At 52.6% G+C, this 20,482-nt stretch overlaps 1 protein-coding gene and 1 long non-coding RNA gene across 2 annotated transcripts; both read left to right on the forward strand.

Annotated features, from left to right (window-relative positions):
- The first annotated feature begins 4,269 nt into the window (after window positions 1-4,269).
- On the forward strand, window positions 4,270-7,679 carry LOC125989881 (uncharacterized). Its single transcript, XR_007488734.2, has 3 exons — window positions 4,270-4,425; window positions 6,269-6,377; window positions 7,267-7,679. It is a non-coding gene; the product is annotated as an uncharacterized lncRNA (long non-coding RNA).
- A 1,866-nt stretch (window positions 7,680-9,545) lies between these two features.
- On the forward strand, window positions 9,546-20,418 carry LOC125989824 (protein EFR3 homolog B). Its single transcript, XM_049756190.2, has 23 exons — window positions 9,546-10,163; window positions 13,235-13,311; window positions 13,377-13,504; window positions 13,586-13,736; window positions 14,482-14,603; window positions 14,706-14,855; window positions 15,419-15,553; window positions 15,803-15,881; window positions 15,983-16,118; window positions 16,194-16,355; window positions 16,432-16,543; window positions 16,611-16,662; window positions 16,727-16,899; window positions 17,003-17,078; window positions 17,176-17,337; window positions 17,408-17,539; window positions 17,651-17,718; window positions 17,777-17,904; window positions 17,994-18,085; window positions 18,176-18,224; window positions 19,058-19,164; window positions 19,275-19,324; window positions 19,395-20,418. The coding sequence occupies exons 1-23, from the start codon at window positions 10,058-10,060 to the stop codon at window positions 19,498-19,500; spliced, it is 2,553 nt and encodes an 850-aa protein (XP_049612147.1). The 5' UTR covers window positions 9,546-10,057; the 3' UTR covers window positions 19,501-20,418.
- The last annotated feature ends 64 nt before the right edge of the window (window positions 20,419-20,482 follow it).

A 20,482-nucleotide genomic window follows, 5' to 3' on the forward strand; every position in this document is an offset into this window, starting at 1 on the left:
TTTTTTTGCTTTGATGCTCATTTTTGGAGTCGCTTCCTTTGTGTGTCTTTGCTGCGCTTTTGAGTCTTTGTTCCCCCCCCGCCCGGCTCGCCCTCACCGGAGGCGCAAGCGGCTCCTTAGGTCGGGCTGAGACAGCATCTTTGTACAACGGCGAGCGTCTGCTCTGTAATCAAATACCATCTGTCGCTACATCTGAAGACTGCTTGCCTCTTTTGCGCACGCACGCACGCACGCACGCACGCACACACCACATCTGCGCTCGCCACTCACTCGTGTGCACATTTGTGCGTGTGTTTTATTGCCCGTGTACTAACAATCATTCCACCTGATTCATTTCTTGGCCCGCTGGGAGGGAGGAAGTCGCTGGAGTCACTTGCTGGCCGCTTCCTGTTTTGTTCCACCTCGGGGGCGGTTCAAAGGTCATTGTCTTCAGGTATCCGTGTTTGTCCCGCGTGTCAGCGAGACCTTGGCCGCCGTATCGGACGGCAGATAGCGGACTTTAGCGTCTCAGTCTTAGATCAACAGCCGAGCGACTATCTGGAAAGGCCGCCGGCCAATGCTTGCCCAATGTTTGGTTTGTCCCTGCTCCGGCACAGAAAACGTTGACACGGTCCTCAAGGTCCCTCTCGCTCACTTATCACACGCTCAGGTTCCAGAAAACCGTCGGCTCGGCATCGAGCGTCACGCTTTGGTCACATACAGGACTGCAAGGAGCGCGGCGGCCAAAGCGCTCGAGCGTACGAGCCCAAAAAGCAAAGCCCGACCCGACCCTCCGGATCGGGACCGGTGAGCCAAACGCCTGGCGTGCGGCTCGGCCTATTTGGCCTTCGACTCTTTCTTGGAATTGAAAGATTGAACAGATGATGATGGTGGCCCCTTTTTCCGCTCTGTCTGCCTCTGACGCAAGAGAGGAGCCTGGGAAAGGAGGAACAAAGGGCCGCGAGTCCGGCCGTAAGTCCGGCCGCGGCCATCGGCCGTCCCTCGGCCCCCCTCGCCTCTCTTCCATCTCCCCGCTGGCCGGCGCCCCAAATAAAGACTTCAAACCAGAATTGGACCGGCTCACAGCGGGGAGAATAAGCCAGAGAAGGAAGTCCGCAACACGCCAAGAGGAGCAGCGCGACAAGGCCTCTGTTGCCGGACGGCGGGGGAACCGTCACCGTGTCCGCTTGGACCTCTGGCAAAGCCCAACAGATGCGCAAGTGGGCCACATGCTCGGATCGGGCGCTGGCCCCCGACCCGACGCAGCCTAAAAGCGGGAGCGAGCCACGAGCGCTCGTTCGTCACTTGGGCTCGAAAGCAAAAGTCATCCGGCTTCCCGGTGGAGCGGCTCCGAGACAGATGGCGCTTTCGAAGCCCTTGTGGGATTTGCCTCTCTCTCCCTTTCCCCCGGGACACTCTGGCTTTTAATAGCCACGATTGGCATTCTTGGCCTCTTGAGGATCCCCCAATCAGAAATCACAGAGGCCCATTATATTTGCCATTGACCCATTTGGCAAGGCGCAGGGAGGGGAGGAGCGGATTAATTCCAAAGCAGTTCATAATCCCGTAATTCAAATGTTTCAATTACTTAGATGAGCAAAGGCTAATCTCGGAGACACTGAAAAAAGGGAGACAGACAGGAAGAGATTTGTCCTTCCTCGGCAGACTATTCAAATTTGCCACCTGTTATGGCGGATTACGGATTGAAAGAGTCGCACACGGATCCGGATGACGCTGCAAACTCTTCCCGAGAAAGGGAGCGACGCTCGCTCCTGTGTTGGTATGCGATTCACACTTGGACCCTCAACCAGATTTCTCACATTTGTTGGGCAAGATAAGTTCCCAAATGGTGACTTTCAGCAAATAGTGCCGCTCCAAATACCCGCCTGGAAATTCACACGGGTCACCGGCGTGTTTCCTGGCGACACACGTCGGCCATCGGCGGCTCTCCGCAATTGCCGTCCCAGCCCCGCTGTCAATCAGCCGGCGGGACAAAGGCGGCTAAAGCCGCGCCGATGACCTCATGCCCGGAGGTCTTAACGGCGTTGGGCGGGCCTTTGGTGCCGCATCTCTCAGGGACCGGCGGCCGCGCACGCGCAGAGGCTCGTGGCGATCCCCTCGGATCGGCGGGCCTCGGGCCGGGAGCGAGCCTTAAGACGAGGTCTGACAGCTGCGGGGGCTGTATTTCATTTGCGGTGGGTGCCGTCTTTTGGAACGTGCCCCCCCCCCCCCGGGCAGGCAGCCGGCTCAGAACTATGACTAAAGCTGCCTTCTCACAAGGAGGGCGGAGGATTGTTTTCCAAAAAAGAAAAGTGCGTGAGGGAAGTTAGCTTTGCACCGCCTTTGTGTCATCCTTTGTGATCCTTCCGGTTCCTTTCAATCCCGACCGACCGAGTATTGTGACCGCTCAGACGGGCCACAATCGCCCCAGCCGCCCGTCTGTCTCACCTTCGGGACGTTTTCATCACAAGTCAACTGCAACCAGAAACTTGAGCAAAAAATAGCCGAGACGCCGAGATGATGGTCGGCCGGGGCGCTAGATCATCGCTAATAGCCCCAGTCGGACAGGAGTTGACGGGCGTCCAAACAATAGCCGCTTGTCTCCAGCCGGCGTCAAGGGCATTGCTTGGCACAACAATAGGACCCCCCCCCCCCCCCATATTTTCCTTCCCTCCCTGCCTCCCTCCCTCCTCATTCTCCGGCCAGTTCTATCAAAGAGCATTCCAGCTCCGGAGCCCCTTAAGCCCTTCACTCAGGGCTGGTCCATGTGACGCGGCATGCAGACAGTCGTCTTTAAGAATTGATTGACGCCGGGATCCAAAGCCTCAGGGGGAGCCAAGAGAGGCGCCGCTCGTGAGGGCCAGGTACGCGACAGCTGCAAAGGGGGGGGGGGGGGGTCGGTCAAGGAAAGTAAATGAAAGCCCCCCTCCCCCTTGAAGTTACGCCGACGTCGGGATAGGCTCCACAAATCATCCGCAAGGAGACAGCTTGGATGTTGCTCCACCTGAAGTGTTTCCATAAAGTCCAGTGAAGCAAAGCCTTGGAAAAGTGGTATCACCCTTGGAGAAGGTCTTGACCCGCCGCACGTACTCTGATTTATGATGATACAATCCAGCGCATCACGGATCATAAATAAGTGACTAAATAAACACGCTGCGGCCGCGCTTGAAGCATTTGACTGAGCACGAGTAGGATTGTGTGGGAAACAAGGTTGTGGCTTCGAGCCCCACCCATCCTAACGTCCGTCGACCATTTTAAACGACACACTTGTGCTCTCTTGTCACGCTTTAACCAAGCGTCTTATTTGATTCACAAGATGGCACCAGAGAGCTGCTGAAGCCTCATGAAGCTTGGAGCCACGTGCAGAGCAACTGGCCAGGAAGCTTCAGTGGCCTTCATACAAACTGTCAAACAAGCACGAGGGCTTCAAAGTAGGGTTCGGCTTTTCAAGTCGGGCTGGAAAGCCCAGATGAGAGTAGAATGGCTTGGGCGGAGACGAACGAGCAAGCGAGGAGGAGCGACGGACGGAGAGGTGGAGGGGAATTTACCAAAGCAGCTCAGGAGGGCCCTCATTACGATATTAAACAAGATTTAATAAGTGAGAGTGATTTGATGAGGTGATTATCCCGGCCCATTAATCAAGCAGGTTTCTGGCCGGCCTGTAATATGGCACATCTTTCCCGCCTAGACCCAAAGCCTCTTTCCACGCTGAGCTCCTTACCGTGCTAACGCCGCTCCAGAAAGCTAACCAGAAAAAAAAAAATAAGGCCCATTCCATCTCATCTCTCCAAGCCTGCGGTGGCTATTTTGGCCGCTCGCTCGCTGGCTGGCTGGCTGGCTGGCTGGCTCATCCATCCCACCTCCTCCCCGCCTTGTGGTGCATCTGATAAATTGAACTCCTTAACATCTGGGTCACAAAAGTAAAGTCTGATCAGCCAGAGTTAAGAGTGATAACTGGCAATGATCAGCAGAAAGCATCTGTTGGCTTTTGCTCCGAGAATAGAAGGAAGTTGTCCTGACTCCACTGGGTAATGCCTGTGCGTGCGTGCGTGCGTGCGTGCGTGCGTGCGTGCGTGCGTGCGTGCGTGCGCGCGCGGGGACAGAGTGACCGGAAACCAGACCCTGGACTTGCACCCCAAATTTCAAGTCGTCATTCCAATGAGAAATCAGATATAGCCATATAGAGAGAGCAATGATGAATCAATGAAAGAAAATCTGGTGTGAAAAGTCTACACAAATGTGGCCAGAGCTACGATACGTTTTTCCCTTGATAATAATTAAGCCATCGGATTTATTTGTCAACTGGAAACTCGTAGTTCCGCTTGTCGCCACTCATTCGCCATGTCTGTACCGCACGTCGTTTGCCAACGGTCATAAAACGGAAGAAGAAGAAAAAGAAACAGAAGAAGAAGAAGGGAAAAAAAAACATGGCCTCGGCACCAATCAGTAAGTATTTTAGATTTGGATTTGTTTAAGCAAATGCGTCGTGGCAACAATTGCAAATCTTCGACGAATGAATCATGTGGTTTTTAGTTAGCTTTGATGGAAACGACCAAGCCCTGCCTGCTTAATGTTGGCGTCATTTTGATCCTCAAGCCGAAAGGGAACGACCGCGGTAAGGGCTTACTTCCTAAACGATTGTTTCCATGCCTAACGGTCTTGTTGAAGAAAAGGGAAGTCTTGACACTTGTGGTTGGCGAGGCAGACCCGAGCCACTTCCCTGGGAAGCCAAAGTCAAGTCCCACAAGAGTTAAAGCAAATGTTGCATTTGGATTCAACACAAAGATGAGCAGAAATCAAATCATCTGATGTTTTACTATCTTTCCAGCAATTACACCAGACCACCAGGTATTCACTTTGGATTCCTCATCGAACGTCATTTAAGGAGTAAAGAACACAAAGACAGAGCAGAGCACAGCAGAGCAGAGCAGAGCAGAGCGCCTCCCTAAAACATTTTAAAAGCTCAAGTGGAAGAAGATTACCTTAAAGCAGGCAGGCACGGACGGGGCCTGAGCTTTTAGAGGGCGAACCGACCGCCCCAGAGTATTAACACAATAAGCACGGGAAAAAAATAAATAATAATAATACAAGGATGTTTTTATCAAGCGTAATCCGGAGCTAGCAGGCAAACCAACCTGGGACATAATCCCAAGGAGAAGGTCAGCCATGCACTTGTACACAGTGGCCCTCACTTCCGTGTCCCCACATGGCTTCAAATAATCAACAAATAATCTTCAGGAGGGCACGACGCCTTCAACTGGAAGGTCAACTTCCTCGTCATCGCAGTGCACGGAGGTTCGGCGCTTCTGCTGCCTGCCGACCACCGGCGAAGATCATGCCACCCCAAAAAGCTGGTAATTGCTTAGAGAGACCACAAGGTGGCAGCAAATCACATTGGTCTCTTCAACAATGCTTTGCAAAATGCAAGCGTGACATTGGGGTGCCTGCGCCACTCTAACGGCCCTTGCCGTCGTTTAAAGAGCAAAGATGAAAGCTCCGGTCGAGAGGCGCTCATTTGTTCACTCGACCAACAGCTGCAACGTGAATTTGGCCGCCGACTGTGAGACAATGTCGCCTTGGCGAGGAACTTTCTCTCGCTCGCTCTCTCGCTCTTTCCCTCCATGTATCCGTGCAGCATAATTTGAGTAAATGACAGGCGAACATCTGCTGTGCATAAGAGAGAGGCCAACACTTTAACATGCAGATGTCTCTCTCCATCTGCATTAATTCAATAATTACCGCAATGGAGGGAGGGAGGGAGGGAGGGAGAGAGAGAGAAATCTTTTTTGTATAGCTTAAGACAATGTTATCGGCGCCAGTTGGTACGTGGGGGCGGGGGGGGGTGCTCGATGATTACACCGTTTAGCCAGAGCAAGCTGCCACATGCCGGAGGATGGCACTAATTCCATTGTGCCCTTGGTGAGTCACGGACGGACTCCGAGTGACCGAGCGCGCCTCCCTCCACGCCGGCGTTAGACGGCGGGGCCCCTGAGCCGTTCCACGGCGATTTTTGCGCGCGTGACTAATGTGCGCGGCCGTGGCCGTGCGAGAGGTACGCTCGAGTACGTGCCGAACGGACTGCGGCAAAAAAAACAGCTCGACGGCCCCCATTTGTTGGAGCGACTCTTGTGCGTCTAAACATACAGTGACAAAGGAAAATATTTGTCCACTCGGCAGGCCAACTTCCTTTGATTACCCGAGCGTTGCGCCGCTGCCGCCGCCGCCGCCGCCTATTGTCCTGCTCTTATTTAGACTTTGGTGTCACCCCGCAACTGTTGTCACTTCTAAGTTTAGCTGAAGAGGCCAGCGCCGAGGAGGTTGAAATGGATGCAAATGGAAGACGGAAAGAATGCAGACGGAGATGGCCGCCAATTGTGAGGAAGAAGGCAAATGATGAGGTAAACAAAATGACCACTTGACACGCTCGCCAACTGCCCAGCCTGAAGGCATTTCATGCCAAGTGACGCAGCATCACGCAGCGCCGGCCGCTCTCGGAGATCTTTCCCTCCTTCGAATCATCAAGATGGTCATCGGGCTCCTGCCCATGAACCAAAGGCTTCCAAAGACGAGACCGAAGGAGACGAGAGGGAGAGCGACAGATTAGCCCAGCTGTCTGCTCGTAAAGCGCCCGAGCGCCGAAGGTGCTAAACCCAGCTTGGGGACACGTGGATAAAGAGAGGAGATGAGGGCTTTGGGCCCGGTTAAGACGCCCGGCGTCGCCCTCCCCTCGTGGAGACGCGGGGGCCAGACTTGAGGCTCGCCACGCCAGGAAGCGCAGGATGAACATTGTATCCGATTGAGCGTCCGCCCCATTATCGCAACAAGGCGGCGCCGCCGCCGCCCAGCCCTGGTTAACGACAAAGTGAGCGGGGTCCCGCCGTCGCTGTAGTGGCCCACAGTGGCAAAGGGCCTTTAAGTGGGCTGGATTTGACACGCACGGGCGGCGGCCTCCCGAAGGCGAGGCCTTAGCAGCTGCCGCTTTGTGAGCCTGACCGCCACTTTGCACGCGTTTGCTACAAAGAAAGTGACGCAAGTCAAGGCTAAATGTAAAAAAAAAAAAAAAAGAGAGTGAATCAAAATGCATCCAGAGAAGTTTAGAAACAGGTCATGCCTTGTGTATCTATTTAATATCTCTGCCCCGTCCGTCTCTTATTCTGTTTTCCATAACAGGTTTTCCTTGAGAACTAAATCTACTTTAGGATTTATTGTTTCTTATCATTCCTCATCACTGGAAATTATAATCCCTTCACCTAATCCTCTCTCTTCCCTCCCTCTTTTTTTTTCCAGATCATATTTATCAAGATCACAATGTGCGCGCGGCAACGCAAGAACAACACGGCGCACCAGCCAAGGTCTAAAGAGATCGGCTCGGGCTCCCGGGAAACGAGGGGGCTTTCTTCCAAATCAAATCAGATCCCGCCCATGTAATCAAGACGAGACGCCAAAGACGAGTGAGTAATCTGCCGGGGGGACATGCCTCCCTTTTGCTTGGACATTATTAAAAAGAGAAAAAAAACAGGAGGAACACGTCTTTAGATTGAAAGAGTGGGGAAATGAAATGATAACTAAATGGGGAGGGGGGACTAACTGGGACAAGGTTGGATAAAGGCTTCAGACCCGCAGAGGTGGATAACTGCATGTATCGTGTTTAAAACTAACTCGTTCAGACAATGTGAAATTAAAAAACTATGCACTTCGAAGATCTGTCCGCAGGAGGGCGCTCTCTGTTTTCCCCTCAACGGTTGGGTGCGCAATGAATCCCTGATATGAATTTTTTTCACTTTGTCACGAAGTATTGGTTGTCACTGCATATTTTATTCTCTTTATTTTGAACTTCATATTTTAAATGGAATCACTATTTGCATTGCTTATTTTATTTAGGATTAGAGTTATTAGGGGCGAGGGTTAGGATTGACCATGTATAGTAAGGCTTTGTCTTGTAAGTTTTATTTCTTAAAGCCTTACTTTACACTTTTTTTTACTAAAAAACGACAATTTAGAGACAAGTTTTTTATAAGACAATGCTCAGTAAGGCTTTTTTATTTAAAAAAAAAAAAAAAACCTGAAAGTGAATCTGCCTCCTGGCTGTACAGACAGTCTACAGACGTTACGCTCTCGCCATCTCCTGGTCAGTTCGTGAAATCCCGGCTGTGACAATTTCCGCGAACCCCAACAAATCGTCAAGCCGTCTCGTGCTAAATATATATCTTATTTTAGTTACAGAAATTAAAATTGAAAATTTATTCGTCGACTTTTGCTTACTCGCTCTGGAAAACAAACGAGAGAATCAATCTGTACTTCAATTTTGGTGTATCTTTTTTAAATCCAAAGTCAAATAATGAGTCGAATTTCTCTGTTTCCAAACGAACTACCCAATGACCAAAGGAGACGTGGACCCCAGGAGATGAGAATGAAGATTATATTTCTGGCAGAAACAAACAAATATATGAAATAAAATATTATGGAAAATATAACGCTGATTAGTCACACAAATATTAATGTTGCATGAAATGAGTTGTCGCCTCCCCCCCCCCCTTTAAAAGTCTTATATTTTATTCGCATTGTGAGAAAATGTTCGTTTCTTTCACCGTCGTAAACCGAGACACCTGTTTCACACTAAAGAACACTTCCGCTTTGTACCAGCTCTACTCACTGCTGCCGTCAAGTGGAAGAAAAAAAAACTCAACACTCACAAACGTCACTTTAGTTCAAATACGAAACAGATATGATGCCGTCATTCCGTTTAGGCTTCAGTCACTACGATATTTGAATCGATTTTTTTTTCGTACTGTACAATATTTTTTCAATGTATGAACGTGGACTGCATATATTCAAATGAGCGTAGTGGTGGGCTGATTCATATTTTCCAGTAAGCAAGTAAAACAGCTGTGTAGTTGTATCGCTTGCCGATTCTTCCTTTCTCTATTTAGTCTTTTTTTTTTTTACGTGGTAGAAAGTCCGACTTATCGAAGAGGAGGAGCTCTGGCTTCGTGGGTCCTAATAGTCTTCCTTTTATGGTGAGTCGTAAATGTTGTTGGTGGTGGTTAGCCTACCCGAGCTGGGCTAGTTAGTGACAGTCCATCAATGGCATTTCATCGTATACAATTGTTCATATTTTATGACACTAGTCCTGCTGACGGATAAAGCAAGGCTAAAGTATGATGGGGAAAAAAACACCGAAAGTGTGAGAATGTCAACAAAAGTAACGAGCTAAACACGGACAGCTACACATTTACTACACAACACTAGCGTTTCCTGGGCCATTTCTATCTGAATCCCTCAACCGTATCAACGTCGTAATACGTGACGTGTGTGCCATTTCTTCTCATGTTCCCATTGACCTTAGCATGTTTCCATAGTCGGCTAATTTTGGCTTATGCACAACTTCCACAGGCCAAGGGACAGCCACCGGTTTTCCTGACTGACCTCGCCAAGCTGAAGCGTCACTCGGGCGCCCGAGTGGCTCAGCTCTTTCCGTCACCGCGACGCTCCAAGTGCACCGCCCTCTAGCGGCTGACATCCATCATGACAGGTGAGCTCTCACGTCAAAGCCAAGCCAGCCAGCCATAACATAGGCAGACACTCACTCCATCAATAAATATCACAACACTTGGCGCTTCAAATGGTTGTTTGCCTCCGTGTGCTCCGCTTAAAGATTTGTAAATATTGAACAAGGTGGACGGACAACGAATGATAAGAGATTATCGTACGAGTGCCCTTCTCTGCGATTGCCGGAGCCACCGACGCCATGCTTTCGGCTACCAGATTACTCCATGCGTTTGCCTGTCGGTGGGTGTGCGCTCGCTCGCTCGCTCGCTCGCTCGCTCTTTTGTCTCTCCCTGGTCCAGAGTGACACTTGCGGCGGATAGAGAGGCCCATTGTTCTCGCTGAGATGTTGATCAATGAGACACAGAGGAACGCGTTGACAGTGAGAGTGACAGCAAAGCTGCCGGCCTAATCGCTAATCTCCCCCATCTCGTTAATACTCGCCTATGCGCTAAATATTGCTGAGTTAGGCGACGTCGGCACACCCGCGGGCTTTCTGGCATCGTCTGGACTAAGTTTGGCATAGCTGCGCATGGGTTCGGCCGCCGTACCCGCCGCCGCCGCGGCCGGCGACGTCCCGGCCTCTCGGAGGCTAGCACTGGACTGCCGCACGCTTCTCGACCATCGAGCCGCCAAGGGTAAGCGTGGCCTTCTACATCTGCTTCTGCATCAAGACGCGGATGGCGAGCAGACACTGTCAGATTGCAGTTCCCTTCCGACACCGTCAATTTGGAAGGGTCTGTGGACTGTAAAAGCCCAGAAAGCTAACAAAAAAAGATGACTTCAAATTCAGCCAATGCTGAGGGTTGACTGTAACGCATAGAATGTCTTCTTTCTTCGCATCAATAAATGGCCCTCAGGCTTAGAAATGGCAGCCGCACGCTGCGTTGATAATCACCTTTGTATTCTCACTTGCGCTCGCTTAAGTCGTCACACTTTGTCATAAGCAACATTTTCACTGGATAATTCATCCAATTAAAATTCACACCGTCAAGAAATGGCGTCATTTCACTCATTTGCTCGGGTCTATTCCAGATAGACATGTCGATGCATAGCGCGTGTGTGTGTGTGTGGGGGGCCTGAAGACAAACAGGAAAATCCAAGGTCATCCCGGCATGCTTCTCTGTGACGTTGCCTCGCGCCCCCCTTTTGTATGTGCGTGTGTGCGTGCGTGTGTGTGTAATTCATGAAATGGCGTGGCGTGGACACAGCCTCTGCACCAATCAACGTGCGCCTCCCCCTGCCTGGCTCTTAGCTCCAAGCACACGTGCAGGCAGGCAGACAGGCAGGCAGGCAGGCAGGCAGGCAGGCAGGCATTAATCCCCAAGAGTGTGTGTGTGTGTGTGTGTGTGTGTGTGTGTGTGTGTGTGTGTGTGTGTGTGTGTGTGTGTGTGTGTGCGCGTGTGTGCAAACGCGAGCGCACGAGTGAGCGAACCCGCTGAAAGCAAACACGAGCAGCGGCGGCGGCAGCAACGGTGGCTCTCTGGCATCACGTTCCATGTACGGTAAGAAGAAGGCATCTTATCGTCACTTGGGAGGAAGGCCAGCGAGCGTGACGCGAGCGTGTCGCTGCCTGTTTGTCCGCATTCCCGCCCTCGTCGTGCATGACGGGAAGGCGGATCGGAAAAGCCGCTTTGAGGAAGCCTGCCTGCCAGCCTGCCTGCCTGCCTGCCTGCCTGCCCGCCACTTTGCCGCGTTTTATTTCTGTGCCTGCTCATCAGTTTTGCCCTTTTCCTTGCCCGCTTTGCGCTCAGCCAAACTCTTTGGCTCAGCGGTCAGTTGCGGGCTGCAGCCAGGAAGCGTGCGCTGGTGCCGCTGTTCCCCCCCCCCCTTGCATTTGTCCCATTTAATGCCATGTCTTGGCGAGCACATCATCGAGATTTCATCGGCCGAGGCGTCCGCTTCCTGTACGAAGTTCAGCGTGCTGCTCAAACATTGCGCTCCGTGACACCATCCGAGTCGGTCAGCGCCGAGTGTTATCTGCCGCATCCTTTTCAACTCGACCTAGTTTTGCTACCCTTGTGACTCATAATTTGGCCGCCTGTCATCTTGGGGTTTGTGGGTGCGTGTGGTGTCTGTCTGCCACCCACCCACTCTGCGTGAACGAAAGTTGTCGGCCGAAGTGGCCAGAATGACACGAGTGGCTGATGTCCGTCTTCATCGTCGTCCTCTTCATCCTCTGCTCTTTCACTTGCTTGCCACAATGCACCGGGTGTGTCCTGAAGCAGCCTTTGAATTGAGGATGAATTTGCACGTGAAGGTCGAGTGCCATTCCAAAAGTCACAGCTGTAGCGTTTATCATTTTGTCTCGCCCGACAGGCAGGAATCTCCAAAGGTTTCTCTTTGAAACGTGCATCCCGTGTGCTCTTGGCCCAATTTCTGTTACCCTTCTGCTGCATCTTTAATCCTAATGGGAGAATGTTAATCTTACTTCCCAGGGGGGAAATGGATGTTGTAATCTGTTAATGTCGCTGGGCCAATATTAGGGAGATATAAATAGCCACGTGATTGGCTGCTTCCACAGAAGGGGAGGGGGGGGCTGCAGCTCTGCGTCCGATCGCGTCGGATCGGCACTAATCCACCTTGCTGAACTTTGGATTGTGTGTTGCCGTAGCAGATGTGTTTTGCTGAGCCTCCTCAAGTGTGTGAGTGTGTGTGTGACATCTTGCATAAGTGCAATGATGGATGTCCTTCCTTCCATTCCTGTTAACTAATGGCTGCGTGTCGGCCAAAAGACTCGACGGGCGGAAAGCAGGAAGCAGGAGGTGTGCAGAAAGTGGAATTGATTGATATTGCCAGGGCCGCGCCGCGCCGCGCCACTTGTATTTCAGTCGCCGTGGCCCGGCGAGCGGCTCTCCCTCTCTTGCCTCTGAAACGTTGACCCAGAAATGACACTTTCACCGCTGGACGGCCGACCGAGGTGCAATAAGAAGCTTTGGAGTGTGACTCACTCGGTGCGTCACAAACCCACCCTCTTATTTATTCAACTGTCTTTTTTTCTTTGACCTCTAGCACCTCTTGGTTTTTTGATGAAATGACCGTATGGCAGCGCAGCAGCAGGCTGCGCTATGAATAGATGCTCCGCCTCCTGAGCGCAGTTTTGCGAAAAGCGTGCCTGTCCCTCAAAGCGCAGCCAGCCGCCTTCAAATTCTGTGACTCTGTCAAGGAGGCGGCGCTTGGAGGCCGGCGTTGGGCCTGCACCGGTCGTTTCTGTTCCGATACCTGTGAAGAGCACTGTCTGTTTCTGAAGCACGCCGGGACTGATAGATAATCTTCCTGATGCGTCTCGGTGTGGTGTTAACATTTCCAGCCGCGATAGCAAGCCCCGCTGAAAGGACGGCGGAAAAGAACTGCCCTTTGACCTTTGCGCGAGCTGCCCCTTCAAACCGGACGCGACAACACTTCTCGGGCACATTCCGTGAAGCAGCCCGTCGGTTGTCTCGGATTCTTCTGATTGTGTCTGCTCTCTCTTGCTCTGGCTCCCCTGAAGCCCCTCATGAGTCATCACTGCAGGAATCCTTCAACCAACCAAAATCTCGCAATCAGAGACTCCCAAATTCAGCAAAAAAAAAAAAAAAAGAAAAAAGCATAGCAATACTGCGACGTTTGTTCATTAGTTCAGAGGGAGGACTTTTTTGGGGCTTTCCAACTCATGATCATTTTAATAATCAATAGATTGATTGTTTGAAATGTGTCTGACGTGTTCCAGGGGTGTGCGGTTGTTGCGGGGCTCTCAGGCCTCGCTACAAGAGGCTGGTGGACAACATCTTCCCCGAAGACCCGGAGGTGAGGAGCTCGGCGGACAACGTCTGTACTGACCGCCGAGCAAACGAAATGTTTTCTTCCTCTAGGATGGACTGGTGAAGGCCAACATGGAGAAGCTGACATTTTACGCCCTGTCGGCTCCAGAGAAGCTGGACCGTATCGGCGCGTACCTGTCGGAGCGCTTGTCCAGGGATGTGGCGCGCCACCGATACGGGTGAGCCCGAGCGAGCGAGCGAGCGACCCGCCGGCTGCCTCCGGAACAGCTTTTGACGGCCATCCGTCCGACGTTCCTCAGTTACGTGTGCATCGCCATGGAAGCGCTGGACCAGCTGCTGATGGCCTGCCACTGCCAGAGCATCAACCTCTTTGTGGAGAGCTTCCTCAAGATGGTGCGCAAGCTGCTGGAGTCCGACAAGCCCAGTCTTCAAATCCTGGGAACCAACTCGGTGAGTGGGAGAAGCCGGACGTGGCTTTACTGGCACTCCAAAACTTCTTTCTGACTCTTTGGCATGCTTTGGGTCCAGTTGGCACCGAGCGGTGGCAGCCGGTGCCTTGCTATTTATCGGCCTATTCATTTGCGAACATAAGATTCAGATCATTGATTTGAAGCTTTTTCGACAAGGACGGAGCGCTTTGTTGGCCTCTCACGCTAGCTCTTCAACGTCAGTTGTGGTATTGTGTGAACAAAAGGACTGTGTGTGTGTGTGTGTGTGTGATTGATGTGCTTTTTTATTTGATTTTTGCGAGTGAGGTCATGCTGCCCGCTCGGGCCAGATGCTTGCCTTTTGTCAAAAGGTTGAATGTCGGTAAATATTTCATTGCGTGCTGCTGCTGCTGCTTTGAAAGCCGAAGCAAGTCGCCGGCGTCAAGCGGACTTGACTTGCAGCGAGGAATGAGGGCTCGTCTCGGCACGGGAGCTAACCTCGTTTTTCCATTCCGGGGGGCCCGCTTCGGGAACGCGTGACCGACGAGTCGTCGACTTACTTTTGCGGCGTGACTCGGCTGAGAGGTTAATTCCCGCGGCATTGGCCTCGCTCTGCTTAATCCTTCCAAGGACACGCTGCTGAGCTCCTTGCATTTTCCAATCACCGCAAACGTAGATGAGGAAAAAAACCGCGACGAGGGACGGGATGCTAAATGTCAGCAATGTGGAAGGTTCACAAATGCTCTCCGAATCTTGTTCTCCTTTAGTTTGTCAAGTTTGCCAACATAGAGGAGGACACACCTTCCTACCATCGCAGTTATGACTTCTTTGTGTCGCGCTTCAGCGAGATGTGCCACTCGGGTTACGAGGACCCCGACATCCGCACCAAGTGAGAGCGACCCGCCTCGGTGTCAGCCTTCATCTGCATTCGCGTCGGGGCTAACGTGCGCGTAGCTAAACACGCCAAACGCGTGTCTCGTCCTCTCGTCAGGATCCGGATGGCGGGCATCAAGGGCCTTCAGGGCGTGGTGAGGAAGACGGTCAACGACGAGCTTCAAGCTAACATCTGGGATCCTCAGCACATGGACAAGATTGTCCCGTCGCTGCTGTTCAACCTGCAGTGTAGCGAGCGCACGGAGAGGTAAATGTGGACGTTGTGCGGATAGGAGGAAGGGCCAGAAGGTGAAAGAAAGCGCACGAGATGGTCTCCCGCTGGCGCCTCGTCAACTTCCCTTCCCGGCGTAATCGCTGCAGGCTCGCAGATGGCGTTTGTTAATTCCCACGCACATGTTCAGACATTTTGCGCATGGCAACAAAGTGAAAAAATCAAACCTTATTTCGGTCACGTTGTTCTGCTGCTTTGAACAAAAAGACATTTGGGAACGTCACGAGGTTGGAAGGCGCGTGCGTTGGAAGCCCGACGAGGCTCACGATGAATAAGAAAAAAAAACGGGCCAGCCCTTGACGTGTGCCAATTCCCATGAATTCGATTCGGGAAAGGCTAATCCTTTCCAGGTTTACATCTTTCCCTGTCATGAAAACCTCCTTTGACTCTCCGGGCGGGACATTTCAACATTCTCAGATGGAGGAACAAATTGACAAACATGACGACTTCCGTGTAAAAAAAAAAAAAAAAAAATGCTACCACACAATGTTGAGCTTTGCAAACTGTTGACCCTTGAACCGGCGCTCGCTCCCCACCAGTCGCTCGCCGTCTCCGTCGCAACCGTCAGACAAGGAGAAGGAGAGCCCGGCGGAGCTGACGGAGCGCTGCTTCAGGGAGCTGCTGGGCCGAGCCGCCTACGGAAACATCAAGAATGCCGTCACCCCCGTGCTCATGTGAGATGGAACGCCCGACCTCATGGGCCAGCTAAGCTTCCATTTTCTTTCCGTCCGTGGCTGTCTTTGTTTTTTGTCTGCGGTCATTCATCCCTCCCCTCCCCTCCCTGCGTGGAGCAGCTGCCGCGTCGCAAGTGACCTTGATGCTGTTTGATGGATTGCGCGACGGCGTGGCATCTCTGTCAGAGCGCTGATGTCTTGGCGACGCTAACATCATTGGCGTGACACCTTTCTTTTTCGTCCCCAAAGGCATCTGGACAATCACGCTCTATGGCAGGGGAAGACCTTCGCTGTGCGTTGTTTTAAAATCATCATGTACTCCATTCAGGTAAGCGCCGAATTTTGAGCGGCAGGATCGCTGGTGTTTGGCTACGCTGTCGATGGGCCGTGATTTCTTCTTCTTCTTTTTTTTCTTTCTTTCCCCCTCAGTCGCAGCACTCGCACTTGGTCATTCAGCAACTCCTGGGTCATCTGGACGCCAACAGCAAGAGTTCGGCCACCGTCCGAGGCGGCATCGTGGAGGTTCTGCTGGAGGCGGCCGCCATCGCCGCCAGCGGCTCCGTAGGTCAGAAGATTGGACGGACGGGCCCACGTGGAGGCGTCTGCTGTGTGGCTCACACGCTTTTGCGGACCTCTGCAGGTCCCACCGTGCTGGAGGTGTTCAACACCTTACTGCGCCAACTGCGTCTCAGCGTGGACTACGAGCTGACCGGCTCCTACGACGGCAGCGCCAACATCGGCACAAAGATCATCAAAGCTCACGAGGAGAGGCAGCTGCAGGAAGCCGTTATCCGAACCATCGGCGAGTGGCCTGTCGGGCTCCTTTTCTTTGGGCTCTTTCCCACACGATTGACTTGCAATTTCTTTGCGCCTTTCAGGTTCCTTCGCCAACACTTTGCCCACCTACCAAAGGTCGGAAGTCATGCTCTTCATCATGGGCAAGATCCCTGTTCCCGGTGTTCACCCGCTGCTACCTTCTTCGGGCTCTTGGTAGGCGGCCCCTCCTTGTGCCACTTATTGGAATCTGATTTTCTTCACGCTTTTCATCCTCTGCCAGGCCCGAGGTTACCAGGATGATTCAGGTGATGTTACTCAAGTCACTGGTCCAGGTAAGTGCGCATGTGACACCGTTGAGCGGTGGAGACGCTTCCGACCGCTTTGCCGTGGGTGCAGGTGACGGCGGGCTTCCAGACGACCAACATGCTGACGGCTCTGCCCAGCTCCTTCCTGGAGCCTCTGCTGTCGTTCTCCCTGACCGAAGACCCCGAGGTTCGGCTGCTGGTGCTCCAAATCCTCCTCAGTCTCATCGACAGGCACGACAACCGGCCCAAATTCTCCAACATGAGGTGCGTAGGCGGGGCCCGTTCGCTCGCTCGCTCGCTCGCTCGATGGATGGCGCTCGGAGCGTCGCCCGATCAGACCGGCCTCGGCCTGACTTTGCTTTTGCAGTATTATCAGCGACATCTCTGTGCTGAAGCTGAAAGTGGACAAGTGCTCCAGACAGGACAACCTGTTCATGAAAAAGGTAGCGCGAGCGGTTCAGGAAGTCTTTTGGAGCGTGCGTCTCGAAGCCGCCCCTTCTGTCTGTCTGTCTGTCTGTCTGTCTGTCTGTCTGCGACCAGCACGGCCAGCAGCTCTACCGACACATCTACTTGGGCTGCAAAGAGCAGAGCAGCGGCAGGCGCCACTACGAGAGTCTCTTTGCCTTGCTGGGTCTTCTCAGCGTGGAGCTGGCCAACGAAGAAGTGGTGGTGGACCTCGTTCGCCTGGCGCTTGCTCTGCAGGTATCCACGGGACGGAGGGGCTCCTTTCCGCAGGGATTCTTACTCTCCTCCCCTCCCCTCCCCTCCCTAGGACCTGGCTCTGTCCACGGATGAGGCGCTGCCCGTTTACAACCGCTGCGCAATGCACGCGCTGGCCGCCGCCTACCTCAACCTGATCTGCCAGCTCACCACCGTCCCCGCCTTCTGCCAGCACATACACGAGGTGGGCACGCCTAGCGTGGGCCGCCGAAGGTTCCCCGTCCGTCCGTCCGTCCGTCCGTCCGTCGGCCGCGCTCGCTCGCTTGACTCGACTCTCCTTTCCCCTCCCTGTCAGGTGATCGAAGCGAGACGTAAGGAAAGTCCTTACCTGCTGCCCGAGGACGTCTTTGCGGATGTGCCCAGGTACGTCGGCGCCACACGTGTTCCTTTCCCCGTGACTCCTTCTCCTCTTTTCTCCTAGACTCCCCTCCTCGCTTGACAGAGTGGAAGGCGGCATGCTGTTCCTTCAGTCCAAGATCACGGAAGTCCTCGGAGGCAGCGGTTACAACACGGAGCGACTGGCCACCCCTTACATCCCTCAGTACACGGGTAAAGGGACTGGCCGACGACGCCTGCGTTTATTTGGCCGCCGCTTTTCAGCATTTTTCTTCTTTCTTGGCCGTTGGCGCTGCGTGAAGATGAGGACCGCCTGTCCAAGAGAAAGAGCATCGGGGAGACCATCTCGCTCCAGGTGGAAGTGGAGTCCCGAAACAGTCCCGAGAAAGAAGAGGTAGGAGCCAAAAGTCACCAGTGCGTGCGTAACCGTTGCGCCGGCTCAATAGCGGCTCCCGTCACGCTGCGTCTCTTTCTGTTTTTCCAGCGGACCCCCGCCGAGGAGATCACCTTTGAAACCTTGAAGAACGCCATCGGTATTCACACTCCATAGCCCATTTCACTGTCAGGCGGAAACATCTCGATCGCCGAGCGGTGGCTGTAAATGTTCAGGCTTTATTGTTCTTGAAGGAAAAGAAACATCTGGTGTTTGTTTCAATGCTGAAACGTCGCTTCACCTTACACGGTGGTGGCGGCGGCGCCGGCGCATTCCATTTGCTGCACTTGAATCGTTTTAGACCTGAGAGGAAGTTTGCCTAGAGCGCCAAATGTTTCACATTTGACAAAGGAGGAGGCCACGTGCTCCAAGGAGACCTCATCTGCATCAATCAATCTCTCCCGACCGAGTCAAACTCATTTAATCCTAAAGTCTTCATGAATCCATTTTGATCTCCTCCAAAGTACTCGCGACATCAGGGCCAGCCAGATGTGTCCAGCATAAAAGAGCATCTCAGCCAGATGGTTTGGGTCGACAGGCAAAGCAAAGCAAAACAAAACAAAATGAATTGGCTTGTTCCGTTTGGGGACTTAAGCCCCTCATCATTTATGGTGTAATAAAACACTGACTAGTGTTGAGACAGCTGATGCTTGGCCCAGATAGCAGCAGGAGCCGCCGCCGCCGCCGCATCTTGCTGAAATCAGCTCAAAGATGGAAGCGTCTTAGGAAAACAATCTTGGAGCTCCGATTAGGAAAACAATCTTGGAGCTACGAGTGAGACGTGGGTGGCCACGCAGTGCTTTTGCAAGTCCAAAAAGTTGTTTAGAATGAAAATGCCAGGTATCCTGTCCGGGAAGAATCACATTGCTGCTTTCCTCAACATACTTCCAGGGCTTGCGGTGTGATTCTTGACTCGTTTCTGTCTCCCCCTAGTGGACAGCGTGGGTATGGAGGAACAGGAGCGGGAGCGGAGGAGGCAAGTGGTGGAGAAGTTCCAGAAAGCTCCCTTTGAGGAGATCGCTGCCCATTGCGGTGCTCGGGTACAGCAAAGACCGTCGTTTGATTGATTGATTGATTGATTGATTGATTTTCTCTCCGTCTCCGCTATTTGTCTCACCGCCGCCGCCGTTTGCTGTTTTGTCTCGCTCAGGCCACGCTGCTGCAGAGCAAACTCAACCAGATCTTTGAGATCACAATCAGGTGAGCCACGACCGCAAAACGCCGTACGAGTCCGTTTCCGAGACAATGACGGCCCCGTGTGTCCTCTCAGGCCCCCGCCCAGCCCGTCCGGCACCGTATCATCCGGCTACGGCCCGAGCCAGACTCGCTCGGTGCCCATCTACGAGATGAAGTTTCCCGACCTTTGCGTGTATTGAGAAGGCAAGGTTACTCCACTCTTCTTGTTCTCTTCCGGGGCAAACCATTTTTGGGCGAGGCGGGGCAAAAAAGAAATAACGTGCCGCTGCTGCAAGCCAAAAACTTTGATAACAAGCCACATTTTGTCAAGCTCGCCATGTAGGGATGTTTTGGACAATCTTTTCCATTTTCTGCACTGAGTTAATGTTTTTTTTTTTTTCGTGTGGTTGTTGTTGTAGCGCTGACATATTGCCAACTCTCTCTCTCTCTCGTCGTGCGCGGCCATGATTTGATCCTTGTTCATTATTTTTCACATTCCTTTTTAACAGTAGGATAAGAAGTCACTCAACAGCTCATTGTCAGTACAGGGTCCCCCCGGCATAAAGCATTCAAATCTTTCAGCTCGTGTACAGTCAACATCTCAACATCTACTCCGAGTGTGCGCGTGCGTGCGTATCTATTTTATAGGAACTCAAATTTGACGCTCCGTCTCTTCTCTGCCTCTCGTTGTCATCAGCTTAGTCTCCCACCAACGGCACGGCACGGCACGTCTGTCCCCCGTGCCGACTTCCCTCGAATCTCGTTTGCGGTCGTGTCGTGACTCTCCGGTCGTTCCAGTTTGTCCACCACCAAGCGTGACCCACCCACCTTACTTGTGTCAGTCATTTTGTCGTCTAGTTCCGGATAGCTCTGTCGACCACGTAGTGCTTGTGCAGGTCCGAGACCCCTTCTGTGAACTTTGCACTTTAAAAACTGGAGGACCTTGTGACAAAGGCAGCTTGACTTTTTGGGGACGGAAAAATGCCTTAGCGCTCGCTGCGTCCGTCCTGTCCTGTCCTGACCTGTCCTGACCTGTCCTGTCCTGTCCTGGCCTGTCCTGTCCCGTCCTTGCATGCTCCTGTGATGTGTTAGACAATAAAAGTTGCCAGTCCACAGAAGTTGCCCTTCCCTTGTCTTTTTCCGGTCAGACTCAGCACTGCCATGCTTAAAGAAATGTATTGA

The sequence above is a fragment of the Syngnathus scovelli genome, chromosome 20, assembly GCF_024217435.2.
Source record: "Syngnathus scovelli strain Florida chromosome 20, RoL_Ssco_1.2, whole genome shotgun sequence".
NCBI classification, from domain to species: Eukaryota; Metazoa; Chordata; class Actinopteri; order Syngnathiformes; family Syngnathidae; genus Syngnathus; species Syngnathus scovelli.